We start from the raw sequence: 14,723 nt of genomic DNA, 5'->3' as shown, positions 1-14,723 counted from the left end.
TATCCAAGTCTAATGCCTTGAGTTAAATCCCTGGGGACCCACATAGTGGAAGAAGAGGACCAACTCCCACAGGTTGTTCTCTGGCCTCCACATGAGTGTGTGTGTGTATATATATATACACATATGCATATACATACATATGTATATGTATGTATATGCATATATATATGTATAGATACAGAGAGAGAGAGAGAGAGAGAGAGAGAGAGAGAGAGAGAGAGAGAGAGAGAGAGAGAGTTAAGAGTACGAAAATTTAAAAAGTCACAAAGCATGGCAATGAGACTAGCCTGGACTCCAGGAGTGCCCTGAATCCAATGAGAGTGTTCTCATAGCAGACAGAAGGTGACCCAGAGACACACAAAAAAGTCCTGGGAACAGAGGGAAGCACTGTCATGGAACCATCAAGAGAGGAAGATGACCTGAGTGACTCTCATGCAAGGTCTTCACAAGGAAACAGTCTTGTTGTACCCACTTAGATGTGGGTCTTATCCTCCTGTAAGAGGCTATATTCCTGTTGCTTTACACTCCCATCTTGGGTAACTTGTTCCTGCAGCCCCCAAGCCCCTCAAGGCTGTACCCAGGATGCCAAACACACAGAACAGACATTGGGTGCTGGGACCACTCTCCACCTAGCTAGTGAACAATTATTTCAAGAGAGGAAGGGCAGTGTGGAGCTATAGACCTCGAGGATCCAGGTCATGCTGAGCTATGACAGTGTCCATGAGCTGCACCAGCATGGGGTTTCAGAGGTTCTTCATGTCCAATACACCATTTTTAAAATGTTCATGATTATGGGCAGCACCAGGCAGGCAGAAGTTCCTGTTTGCTCCTAGCCATGAGACTGACAGATGGCCCAGCATTGCTGACTATACACTCACAGACACGATCCAGGAGAGGATGCCAGAAGGGGAAGATGGAGTGGTGGACTACAGCGAACTCTGCCTCACTGGGGGATGTTGACAAGGAGCAATGACATGGAGGTGGATGCTGTGGGTTTTGAGCCCTCACTCATGCCTAGGGTCAGGACTCACCTTGCAGGGAGGGGAAACTGAGGCACAAAAGGTAGGAGAATGTGTGCATGGAGGATCAACCACAGAAGACAAAGCTGAGACACAAACCATAGAGCTGGGCATGCTCTGAGCCTCGTCCTCCCACGCCACCGCTGAGGGGCATCTCCATGCTGATCTCAGCCTTCTAGACGGCTTTCATCTCTACTCACATGTGGCTCAGAATCTGACAGAGCTGTCCTCTGCTCTTTGCCCTGACTTTCTTTCCCCTCTACCTTTACTCAGTTCATTCCTTCTAGAACGATCTCTAATGATATCTCCATAGCAACCCACATTCCACCCACCCATACGCCCCCCCTTTCCGATTCTCTTCATGGATCTCACTACTGTGTGTGTCCTCCATAGATGGTGTGTCTTCCTGCCTATAAAAATTCCTTTGCAAGCCTCCAACATAGACAGTATGAGGCTCCTGCAGCTGCTGTGACAAACAATGACATACTTGGTAGCTCCAATCAGCAGAAGTCTATATTTCATCACAGAGCTCAAGGCTGAGAGTCAGTCCCCAGTTGTCACTGGAAGAAATCAAGATAGCATAGGCCACACTTTCTAAGGAACTTCTAGGTGGGGGTCTGTTGGCCTTCCCCAGCTTCTTGTGGCTCCAGATATTACTAGGGCTACATTTGCATCTCCCTACTTCCTGGGTGGATGGGTGGATGGAATGGATGGGTGGGTGGACATATGAGAAAGGTGGCTAAGGTTCTCTGCCATCTGTCCTTGCAGATGTGACCCCTCCTCTAGGATTGCCACTGCCACATTAACCTAGCCATTCACTGCACTTGAAAAGGGGGAAATGCCCTCAGAACCACAAACCATGAATGTTTAAGACTCTGCTGGGGAAAGCTTGCCCTGCATATCACTCTCCTCATACCAGGACAGCACAAGCCACACTGATGGGAAGGGAGCCTTATGTCCACCAGTCACCACAGAGGGGTGGAGACAGAGGATGAAGCAGGGTGCATGAATGCCTCACCCAGCCTCCCAGCCTGTCCCTGTGATTGCTGTGGCCCTTCTATCCCATACCTCTTCATCTTCATCCAAGGAATGAAGGGTCTGTGCATCCTCCTCTGCTCTAGCACTAAGGAGAGATGAGCGAGGCCCCAGGCTTTGCAGTGGATGGGTGGGAACTGGTGCAGAAAGACGCAGCCAGAGCCTGAGGTCATTTCTGTCCTCAACCCTTCGCAGTCCCTGACAGACACCTGACTTTAAACCTGGCCATGCTATCTTCCGGTGCCAGAGGGAGTCACACTCCTGAGCCCTTCCAAGGGGTGGGCTCCAAGCCTACCCATCAACTGCCCTTTCCCCAGTCCCAGGTCCCTCCTAGAATACAGCCCTGCCCTCCTCTGGTTTGGCTTTTTTGTTTGTCACCGAGTCCTGCTCATCTACAAGCATTACCGCTCTGTGTGGCCAAGTCCCGGTCAGGGAACCCGAGGCACAAGAGTGCCATCTGCTATGCCAGGCTTCTGGCCACCATGCCAGCCTTAGCCTTGACCTTGGTTAGCAGAGTCAGGTTTTAATCAGCATGTGTCCTGAAGAGCTAAGTGCTGCTGACTGGCTGGCGGCTGCCAAGGACCATGGACAGGCTGGCCACCTAGCCCAAACTCCCCAGGAGGAAATCACAGAGACAGCGGCAGGCTTCATGGCTGAGCCCTCCTGCAGACCTGACCATGTTGTGCTGCTTTCTAACTCTGGCAATAAATCCGGGTGCCTGGCATTGCCTTTGAGGGAATGGTGGCAGGAGAGCTGTGTAGGGCTGGGTCAGCTGAATCTCCTTTGATGGCACTGAACTCTTTGTATGGTGTGATGCTTGGCACTGGGCACCTCATCTTCTCCTACTCAGGGCCACACTGTCCCTTATTCTCATAGGATTTACTGAGAGTCAACAGTGTGCACAGTTCTGCCTAGAAAGAAGCCTCAGAATGATGCCCCACCTGAGCATCTTTCCTCATCTGGAGTCATCAGTCTACCTTCCCACTTAACCACTAATCAGTGCATTCATCTATCCACCAATCCACCTAGCCATCAATCCATCCATCCATCCATCCATCCATCCATCCATCCATCCATCCATCACCTATCTACCATCCATGTATCCATCCATCCTCCCATCATCATCCATCTATCCATCTATCTTTATCTACCTAACATCCATCCATCTAATATCTATCTGTCTATGTCTGTCTGTTCATCTGTCTACCTTTATGATCAATTTAATACCCATTCACCCATCCATCTACCTAATCATCCATCACCCATCATCCACCTAATATTCATTGATTCATCATCAACCCATCTATCTAACATTCAAAATTCATGATTCATCCAACCATCATCCATCCATCACTCTTAATATATAGCCATCTTTCTAGCCACCAATCCATCCTTTATCTATCCACCCACTGATCACTCATTCATCCATCAATCCCCCTTCTTCCTCACCTATCTGAGGTTGAACATTTGCCAGACTCTACCCCAGGTGATAAGGGAAGGAGATAAGTCAGAGCCAGCACTGATACACAGTAGAGGAGACACAAGCAAATGCGGATCACCCACTTGGCTGCTATCCTTGGCCTAGGCAACAATGAGTCAAGTGCGTCCCAGAGTCAGGACCCAGAGGCTGCAACTGCCTAGAGGAGGATGGAGCACCTGGACCTTGCCAAAGGTGAGGATCAGTACAGACATTTGCTGAGAGCCTGTGTGCCTGCCTCAGTCCTAAGAACACCTGCTACCTGGCCGCCTCACCCTCTTTCTCCCTGACTGGCACCTGGATGGGCTGTATAAGCCTAGGTACTAGTTTTGAGCATTCTTGTCCACCCTGGCTGTTCTGTGACCACCCTTGAGGGCCTGAAATCTGGTTCTGACAGGTCTGCTTCAGGGTCAACAGGTATGGATATTCATGGTGACCACTGGCCATGTCCACATTAAGTGATATATTTGTCCAGAACACTACTTCTTATGCCCATTTATGCTGGCAATTTTTTCCTCTGTTTCTGTCTCTGGTCTCTGTCTCTCTGTCTCTGTCTCTCTGTCTGTCTCTGTCTCTGCCTCTGTCTCTCTCTGTCTCTCTGTCTCTGTGTCTCTCTGTCTCTCTGTCTGTCTGTCTCTCTCTCTCTCTCTCTCTCTCTCTCTATCTCTCTCTCTCTCTCTGTGTGTGTGTGTGTGTGTGTGTGTATGTGTGTATAGTGGGGTACTTGTGCCATGGAGGACATGTGAGCTCAGAGGAGAACCTCAGCCGTCAGTCAGTTTTTGTCTTTCTTTTTGTTTGAGAGAGGTTTGCTAACACCTCACCATTACAAACACGAGGCTACCTGGCCCGTGAGCTTCCAGGAATCCTGTCTCTGCCTCTCCTCCCATCACAGACGTGCTAGGTTAACAGATGCATGCTTTTGCATCTGGCATATTCATGGAGACCATCAGTGGTATTCCCTTACAGTGAATGCTGACAAATAGTTACAGTGGCTTCTGGCCAAATATCAAAAAAAAAAAAAAAAAAATGGTCATGGAAAAAAGATCATGAAGAGAATAGAGCCATTTATAGGTTGGGAAACTGAGGCCCACCCAGGGAGTTTGTATCAGGACAGGGAAGAGAGCTTTGACATTAGAACTCCCAGGTTAGTCCCTTAGGTTTGAAGACCACCCTGTAGGACTGATTCAGTTCCAGGATTGAGGGCCTACCATGGTGGAGTTGGAGAAGGAGGCAGAAGAGGGACATAGTGCAGGCTGGGGGCGTGCTGCAGTGTGCCAGCTTGCCAGGGCTAGCTGTGGGCATGTTTCGTCAGCTCCAGGATCAGTAAAGACACCAGCAGCTTGAGATTGGTGGGGCAGAGTTCTCACAGTATGGAAATTAGTAAATGCCAATGACAGGGCAGCTGTAAAGAGGGGAGGCAGGGGACCTTATACAGCACTGGGCTTAGCAGACAGAGGATGCCTTGGGCAGATGTGAGCATGGAAAACTCCAGGGTCAACACCCTCCTTCAGCTGCTGGTGTGGCTAAGAAGGTGGGGAGACAGGAAGCTCGTGGTGCACCCGCCTATCTTGGCCCATCTCTCAATATCACCCAAGGGCCAAGGGCAGTGTGCTGGGTGCGGCCTGGAGGTGTGCCTGAATGCCAGCCTCTCCTAGCAACTGCCCTGCGGCTTCTCCATCGCCCCACCCATCTGCCTGCTCTCCCCCATCAGGACACCCACTCGCCACCTGGAAAAAGTGCTAAATGTGGCCTGAGAGTGTTGAGCCAGGCGCCTCCCTGCAGGGATGGATGCCAGGATGGAACCCTTCATGGATGGAAGTTCATGGATTGTCCTGCGTGATCCCACAGTACAAGCAATCCTACAGTGAGGGCCTAGGCTTCTCTGCTCCAGGCCCAGTGGGACACACTCAGTAGCTTCAGGAAAAAGCCCCAACCCAGAAGTCAGTAGTGCCAAGCCATGTACAGGGTGGTTTCTGATCTTGGTCCTCAGGCCTTCTATCCCCTGAGAAACAACTCAGCTGCTTCAGATCCCTAAGCTGGCTTCTAGCGGAGCCCCCACCCCTTCTGCTACCTCATGTGCTCTGGGAAAGGAAACCCTGAAGTTTCAGAGTCCCTAAGGCAGGTCCTAAACACCAGGAAGGGCTGGGGGCCATAATGGTTCATCTCTATTATCAACCTGCTAGGATTCAGAATTTTCCTATGAGACACACCTTGGGGATATCTATGAGGGTGTTTCCAGAGGGTTTTTGTTTGCATATTTTGATTGGACAGAGACTTTGTAGCTCAGGCTGGCCTGCAACTCTCTCTGTAGCTATGAATGACCTTAAACTCCTGATCTTCCTGCCTCCACCTCCTGAGTACCAGGAACACAGGTTAGAGCTCCATCAGCCAGTGTATGCAGTGCTGAGGATCAAACCCACGGCTTGCTGAGTGGTAGGCAAGCAATATTTCCATTGAACCCCACCTGTAGCCTCCTCTAGAGAGGCTAAACTGAGAATAGAAGACACTCCTTTAATGCGGGGAGCGCCACCAGATGGGCTGGGGTCTCCGACTGAATAAAAAGGGGAAAGGAGAAAGCCAGCCAAGCTTTCTCCCCCTTTCCATTTCCTGGTTGCTGACAGGGACTCAGTTGAATGTGGCATTCCTGGAAGCTACTTCTTCATCCCTGTCCATCACCAGACCATCCATGTGCTCACTCCAGAGCAAAATACGTAGTCCCTCTGTGGTGGGACTGTGTTAGTATGTACTGTCAACTTGATACAAACTTATGGTTACTTGGGAAGCAGGAACCTCAACTGAATTATCTCCATCAGGCTGGCCTGTGGGTAAGTCTGTGGTTCATTTTCTTGATTAATGACTGATATGTGTGTGGGGGGGGCAAGCCCACTGTGGAAAGTGCCACTCTGAGAAGGTGGGCCTGCCTGGGTTGTTTATAAAGCAAACTGAACAAGCTGTGAATAGCAGGTCAGTAAGCAGCATTCCTGCATGGCCTTTGCTTCAGTTCCTGCCTCTAGGCTCTTCCCTTGAGTGTAATATGTATAAATCCTTTCTACCCCAAGTTGCTTTTAGTTAGGGTAGTCAGGGTGTTTATTCATAGCAACAGAAGTAAAAGTAGAACACACCCCATGTTCATTTGGATTCTGACACATGCCTAGCAGGTGTGTATGAGAAACGAGGTTTGTCTTTGTTTATGATCTCTTGTGGGAGCATGCAAGGAGCATGTCTTCCATCATTCTTTCTGGTTTTGATTAGAAAGAACCTACATTCCACCTAGGCTGTGCCTGGAGGGCAGCCACACACAGAGACCTCTGTGAACACTGGCACTGCCCGGCCTGCTCTCAGAGGCACTTGTGTGAAGTGTCCAAAGCTCACCCTGCCATGAAATGAAAAGCCCTCGGACAATGACAAAGTGGGAGTCTAGACAATTCATACAGGTGGCTGGGAGGCAGGGAATGTCGCCTGCAATATGGAGGAAGTGATGTAGAGGAGATGCTTGGAGAGGAGAGAGGAGAGCAAGAGAATGAGAGGAAGAGAGTGAGAGAGCATGGGAGAGCGAGAGAGTGTATGAGAGAGCATGGGAGAAAGAGAGAGAGCATGAGAGAGCATGAGCAAGAGCGAAGCTGCAAGGTTGCTAAGTCTGAGGGAATTCAGGAGCAGTAAATTAATGTTTGAGAGGAGTTGGACTAAGGTCAGTATGCCAAAGCATGAAGATGTTATGGAGACAAAGAAATGCAGACACTCCTACAAACTTCCAGAGAGAACAGAGGGGCAGAGATGTGGAATGAGGCCCTGAGAGCATTGCACTTCCACACCATGAAGAGGCCAGAGATTCTAAGCCTGGAACTTTAAAAGTAGAGACTGCAGACAGGGTCATTTAGCACTGCAGGTCCCTTTTGTTGAAATTGTTAGGGGAGAACTGAGTGAAGCCGCAAAGGAGTCTCTCAGGAGTGACTCACGTTCTCAGGATGTACCACAGGCAGGAAGAAGGGATGGTTAATGGCTGGCAAACTAAACCCAATTCTTCTGCTTCAAAGGGAAAAAATAAAGGCAAGGAGACTCTCAAAAAATAAAAGATAAAAAACAAACAACAAAAAAACCTTCATGCGGGAATCACTACTGTCATATGATGCTTAAATGTGGGCTGACTCTGAACAAGAAGAAAAGGAGAAGAATCCGTTGGCTCATGGTTCCAGGAAGACCCTTCTTGTGCCCATATGAGGAACTGGAGCCCCATTCCCGGTGTGGGGGTGAACAGTCATGTTCTCTTAATGTTTTCCACTGTTTTTTTAGCTATTAGTCTGAGAGAAACTAAAAGATATAAATATGAATAAAAACATAAAATACTATATATTAATGAAACATAAATACTAATGCAAACAGGAAGTAGTGACGTTTACTATTATAAACATATAATGTTGGGGTGCTTGTGTGTGATTTTTGTTTCCTGTGGTTTCTAGCTGCCTCTTCTCCATCTCTCTCTTCCTGTCCTCCCCCACACCCTTCCTTCTCTGTTTCTGCTGTTTTATGGTCATGGTTGAATTTTGTCTTTGTCTAGAACAATTAGAAGTAACAGCACGATTCAGACTTGCAGGCAGGCAGAACTATGAGTCCAGGTTCTCTCCAGCGGAGTCATGGCACTTTCATAATGGAATGAAGAATCGAGGCGGGGTTACTGTAAAGTTGGGGTAACCAGGGGTGGAGTAAGCAGAGAAAGGGGTGCCATGGCCAGTCAATCCAGCTGAATCAGAGAGCTCCGGGTTCAGTGAGAGACTATAAATCTAAAAAGGAGATGGAGAGTGAATGAGGAAAACACTTGATGCTGTGTACACACACACACACACACACACACACACACACACACACACACACACACGGTTTCTTTTTTAGTCCCAAGCTATGTCCCTAAGCAGCAGCTTTGTAAGCTCCACCGTTACCTGACCCAGCCATCAGCCAAGCAGACAGAGGATGCTTCCTTCTGTATCTGCCCTGTACACACTCAGTCTTGGCTCTCTCTTCTTCAAGTCTGACTTAAAACAATAGCAACAAACACAAAATAATGTTGAAAGAAGAACGGGGCAGTCGCTCTTTCTTACCATTCCTCCTTACTAAAGGCAGTGCTCTAGAACACAAGGTGAGAGTATCAAGGGAAAGCCCGCTGCCCACGGGCACCACTTACAGCTTGGAGCCCTTAGGATCTACATAGCACAGGCCTCTTGATGCTGCAAGTCCATTCGTTCTTATTGTGAACCCAACTGGAGACAGGGAACAGACTGGGTGTGTTTCTGTCTTGCAGAAAGCAACTCTGAAGACTCGGAGACGGGAGGTGAGCTGCACAAGGTCACGGGGTGATTCAGCTAGACAGTCTGGAGAGAATGTGGGCTGTTTATTATTTTTTCAAGAGCTTTAAAAAGGTTTGTGGAGACTGGGGAAATGGCTCAGTCAATACTTGCCACATAATCATGAGGACCCAAGTCCAGATCTCCAATACCCATACAAAGGCAGGTATGGTGACACACACCTGTAACCCCAGGGCTGGAGTGCTGATAACACTCCATCACAAGATTCCCTGGGACACACTGGCCATCAAATCTTGCTAAATTTGTGAATCTCGGGCTTGTGAGCTGCTCTGTTGAAAAAAAAAATGAGGTGGGGGCTGGAGAGATGGTTTAGCTTTTAAGAGTATATGCGTAGGATCAGAGTTCAATTCCCAGCACCCAAGTTGGGTAGCTCATAACCACCTATAACTTCAGTTCCAGGGCACCTGATAACCTCTTTTGGCCTCTGTGGGTACTTGCACACATGTGCTTATCCATACATTCAGACACACATACACACATACACATATTCACACATATGCATGCACACACATGTGCATGCATGCACAGGAAAATAAATCCAGGGCTGGAGAGATGGCTCAGAGGTTATGAGCACTTGCTTCTAAAGGATCAAGTTCCGTTCCCAGCACCTGTGTCAGGCAGCTCACAACTACCTACAAATCCAGCTCTGGGGAATCAGAACCTCTTCTGGATTCCACAGGCCTACATACAAATTACACACAAACACACACACACACAAACACACACACGGCACACAAATACAGACACATGCACATATATATATATATATACACATACACATATACACACATAGAAATGCATACATACTTAAATAAAATAAATCTTAAAAATAATTTGACAATGAGATGAATGGTGCCAGAGGAAGATATTCAAATTGACCTTTGGCTTCCTCATGTGTGAGCACACATGCATTTGTGTCCCAAGCCCTACACACATATGTGCACATACATGAACGTGTACACAGAACATACCCCTTCCTCCACACAGAGGTGTCTCACAGTATCACATAGACAGAGTTTTTCCTTTAGAACGCTCAGGAATCTATCAAGGGAGGTTCTATTTGGGAAGGATTCGGGGGCTGGGTGGGATGGAGTGAGAAGGGTTCTGTTCATCCAACCCTACTATCTCCTAAACATTTCGAATCTTTTGCCAAGTGCGTATTTTCTATTACCAATTCAAAAATGTATGAATGATACTTGAAAGTCTCAAGAAGAAGTAGCTGTGGTGGCAGGTAGTCACCTGTTGAAGTGGCACAATCTGCTGCCCTTCTCCATCAATCTCCAGGAGGAAACTGGGTTTCCTGAGGAGGAGGAGGAGTAATAGTGGTGGCTTGCCTTGGCAGGCATTCAGGAAGTGCTCCTTCCAAGCAGGCTGTGCAGTGGCTGTGCAGCTGTGTGTGGTGGGAACCACAAGGACCTTGCTGCTAACTAGTCCAGGGCCTGGTGTCCCTCTGCTGTCTCACCAAGTCCTCCCTGGCAAACTTCAGAGAGGGTGGAGTGCTGGTCTTCCTTGCTTCCCCTTGTCTATACCCAGGGCCCTGTTCATTCTAATGTCACCTCAGATCCATCTCCTCTGCCAGTGTGCACAGTTCATGATCAGCCTAGATGACAGGACAGTCCCTTCACTGACCTCTATTTATTCCTCTGCTTGTCTCATGGTCAGGTCACATGGGTTCCAGTTCCTCTCCATTAAAGTATGGTGCAGACTCCCCAAAGCCCATGGCTCCTAGGCCATCAGCCTCTGTGTATCCCTCGTTCCCTACCATCTCACATACATGGCCTACTCCAATCTCTTTGCAGTTGCTGAGTGCTGTCTGGCTCCCTCTCAGCTCTGGGAGTCACCCCAAGTTTGCTCTCAGGGACATTTGCTCTGGCCTCACACAGCTTGCTCTGTGGCTCAAGGGCTGCTGGTCTTCTCTGTGGCTCTGATTGACCACCTAGGGCAAATCTCTGCTGTGACTTTATTGTTTGTCTTCACTAACAAGACCACCATCTACATGAGATTGAAGACTGTTTCTCTTGTTGACCTCAAAAATCTTTGTGTGTGTGTGTTCATGTTTACATGTGTTGGTACATCTATGCATGAATATGCCCGTGTATACACATATGTAGAGGCTTAAAGCTGATATTGGATGCCTTCTTCAATTATTCTCCACTTTAATTATTAATGCAGGGTCTCTCACTGAGCCCAGAGTCCTCCAGCTCCAGCTAATCTAGCCAACTAGTTTGCCTTAGGGCAGAGTTTCTCAACTTGTGGGTTTCAAGGATCCAATGACCCTTCACAGGGGTTGCCTGAGATGATCAAATAAAAACAAAAACAAAAAACCACAGATATTTATATTACAATTCACAACAGTAGCAAAACCATAGAAGTAAAGTAGCAATGAAAATAATTTTATGGCTGTGAGTCAGCACAGCACAGCATGAGGAACCGTATTAAAGGGTCACAGCCTTAGGAAGGTTGAGAACCCCTGCTCTAGGGAATCCCATCTCTGCTCCTGAGTGTAGATTTACAACTATGGAGCCTGTCAAGCTCTCTGTGCTGGTTCTGGGGATCAGAACTCCAGTCTTTAGACTGCATGGTAGGTGCTTTACCCACTGAGCCATCGAGTCACATATGACCACATGATCTTTAACTCGAAGAATAAGCAAGTCTTGGTAGCTATTAGTTAGACTGATGGAGAGATGAGTGGGGTAGATAAAAAGGATGGATGTGGGTAGGTGGATGACGATTAGGTATGGTTAGATAGATAGATGGACAGATAAAGGGAGGGAGGGATAGAGGCAATGGATGAATGAATGGATGGGTTGTTGGAAGGATAGATAAAGGGATAGATAGGTAGATGGGAGGGTGGATGAATGGGTTGGTGGACTAATGGATGGATGGGCAGGTAGAAGGATAGATGATGACAGAATGGATGTTTAGGTAGAAGGAGGGATGAAAGAATAGAAAGGTAAAAAGATGTAGGGATAGATGGATGGAAAAGAAGATAGATGTATGGGCAGACAGATGGATATAGGGGTGTATATATGAATGGGTAGATGAATGGATGAGCAACCAGGTCATTAGACTGATGGAAGGGTGGGTGGGTGGGTAGGGAGACAGAGACAGATGGATGCATGAGTACTGAGTGGAAGAATAGATGCACGTATGTATTGTGTATGCATGTGTGTATATGAGTGTGTATATATGTATGCAGGTATGCATGCATGTTTGTATATGCACAGACGAATACTTGAGTGGATGGGTGGTAGGAAAAACGCGTAGATGAATGGGGCCTGTTCAGCACACAGCAACTGCTGAGGTTCCTCTGCCCACCCAGGTAGCTCCTCCTGGTGCTCCATGCTGATGAGGCAGGGACCCAATTAATGAGGAATGAGGACTTGCAGCTGTCACCTGATGTTGAGATGTGCTTTTAACACTGACCCTCAGGTACCTGCATAGCCTTGTACAGTGGTGGCCCCAGGACCTCTGCTGTCTGATTCTGACTACTGTGTCTATTTCTAAATCCCTCTCATGTTCCCCTTGCAGATGGAAGAGAATCCTAAGGCAAGAATCAGGTGGAGCAACTGGGCACACATGCTAATGCCTGGGTTTGTTCTAACTGCTGACCTCTTCAGCACTGAGCCTCTGGGGCTAACTTGACACATGATGGGTGGGAAGGGGAGAAAGCTTTCAACTGATTCGAAAAATGTCTCCATTGAGCCTTACTTCCCATTGCATTTTCTTTAATTACATTAACATCTGCAGCAAGACAACCTCAGCTGTTGGCGATTGCACAGACTACAGTCACGCCACCCAGAGTGGCTAATTGGCCAGTACGGTGGTGTGACTCCTGGGTCTCCCTGTGCTTTTGGCCCTTCCTAATGAGCTGATGAGTGCATTAAATACACAGATGCCCGGCCCCTAGGATGGCTGCTGCCTGCTCTGTCAGATGTGAGAGAGCCAGCTTCTCCTTCCCATGTCCCCTCCAGGGCAACATGACCATTGGGGTTCTTATGGCATGGGAGACCATTCTTTCTCTTCACCCATGAATTCCTGGTTCATGAATTCCTGTCTTGCAGGTCCCTGCCATGGCCAAAGCTGGGTCCCTTCCTAATCCCTGCATCTGTATGAGCAAGCTTGATGGTCTTTTGTCAGTCACAGGAACAGTGTTTTCCCTCCCAGTGGTGCTCTGGGCAGCAAGAATTTGACCAAGACTCCTCCTTACAGGCCTGGCTCCAGGCCACTGTGAGCAAGAACATGTTGACCTCAGGTGGTCCCAGGCATGGCCTCACACGCAGGTATAAACGCTTTGGAGGCTGAGGACTCAGTCCACCACTTGGCCTCTTCTTCAGTCTCCATGTTTTTCTATCACACTGGCAGTGACCTTGCTTTACTAGGTTGCTGAAGATGTGACCAGGGCATAGTGGCTGGTGCTGGTGAGATGGACAGATAGACATGGCAGATGTGACTCTTGTTGGCTTCAATAGAAACAGCAAGTCAAGGGAGTCCCACAGCTTGTCCAACCCTTTATCATGGGAGAGCTATGGCTAACTTTTAACTATTAATCCAGACTCTTCTACACTCTGCTCAGAAGTTGCTAGTTGGCCCCAGTTTGGCCCTCATCTCCAGACATGCTCCATCAAAGGCACAGCCTGAGAATGGCCACTGCTTGGAGCCTTCCACCTTAGGTTCTCCCCATCCCCACCCCTCAGGGCCCACTGTTCCCTGCCTGGACAGCACTTCAAGTAGCCATGGTAACAGCTTTTCCCAGATTTCTCTGGGACCTATGGCCCCCTGGCTCTGCCTGGATCCTCCTTGTTCGATGGACTTATGGGCTAAGGCTACTACTGACTATGGCCACTTGTTCAGGATCCATCCTGGCCAGGTCTCCCAGTAGCCGCTCGAGCAAGGCTTCTGTGGGAAGATTCTATACTGTACCCTGCGGCAGCCATATCATAGGAAACATAGCTTTCCACAAACTCCCAACCCGTGAGCCTAGAATGCCTTGGGGTCCTGCTCATCAAAGAAAGCAAGATCTCCTGAACAAAACTCCAGTTTGGAGGAGTCACCACAAGACTGTGGACACACAGGTGAGGCATACGCCCTGAGCCAGGAAGGCCTAAATACTTGCTGGAGGATGCCAATCACTCTGCTTCAGGGCCCACCCCAATCCTGCTCCTTTTCACATCCCCATTGCTTTCTCTCAATGATACCATCTTTCCCTCCTCCTTAAAGCATGCTGCCCTCTCTCAGGGGCTTCCTCCACAGGCCCTATCTGTGACAGGTTCTCCTGTAGGGTATGATTGCCACAACCCCAGCAGAAGTGGCACACAAATAGCAAAGCACAGGAGGCACCACCCCTCTACCCAGGCATGCAGGAGCAGCTGAGGCCAGAGGTCTCCAGAAGGCAGAAGCATGCCTTACCTGGCAGCATCAAAGCTGTCATAGGAGCCCACCGTGTAATGCCGAAAGAGCTTCTTGCTGCGGTCCGCGCGGGTTTCTGCAGAGGGAAGAGAGACACCCTTCAGCAAAGCCATATCCCATGCCTTCCATGAGCAAAAGGCTGGATCTCCCTTTTTGGCCCCAGACAGGGTGACATCCCATCCACATAGGGCCATGCATGGGAGATAGGGATGATTTGGGGGCCCATGTATGCAAAATGTTGGGGATGCTGTAAATTCATGTGCCCATTCATGGAGGGGCAAATGAGGCTCTGTGGAGCAGGGAGCCTTAAGCCTTCCAGTCATAACAGTGACAGCCACCGCATGTGGAATCTGCTAGACCTACTAGCCCAAAGGATGCTACCCAGGCTGGCAGGCCTCTGGACATCTCAGGAACCTCCAATGATGG

The 14,723-nt window shown here is 48.7% G+C and overlaps 1 protein-coding gene across 14 annotated transcripts in view; it reads right to left on the bottom strand.

The window, feature by feature from the left end:
* The window catches only part of Shank2 (SH3 and multiple ankyrin repeat domains 2), a 446,182-nt gene that overhangs the window by 147,338 nt on the left and 284,121 nt on the right, over positions 1 to 14,723 (bottom strand). For all 14 annotated transcript variants that reach the window (XM_031389011.1, XM_031389016.1, XM_031389019.1 and 11 more), the window contains one exon: positions 14,298 to 14,373. In XM_031389011.1, coding sequence (XP_031244871.1) covers positions 14,298 to 14,373 — 76 coding nt within the window. The remainder of the gene's footprint in view (positions 1 to 14,297; positions 14,374 to 14,723) is intronic.

Source organism: Mastomys coucha, unplaced genomic scaffold, assembly GCF_008632895.1.
Source record: "Mastomys coucha isolate ucsf_1 unplaced genomic scaffold, UCSF_Mcou_1 pScaffold21, whole genome shotgun sequence".
Classification (NCBI taxonomy): Eukaryota; Metazoa; Chordata; class Mammalia; order Rodentia; family Muridae; genus Mastomys; species Mastomys coucha.
The sequence above is the reverse complement of the archived record's forward strand: the minus strand, read 5'-3'. Positions and strand labels throughout refer to the sequence as shown.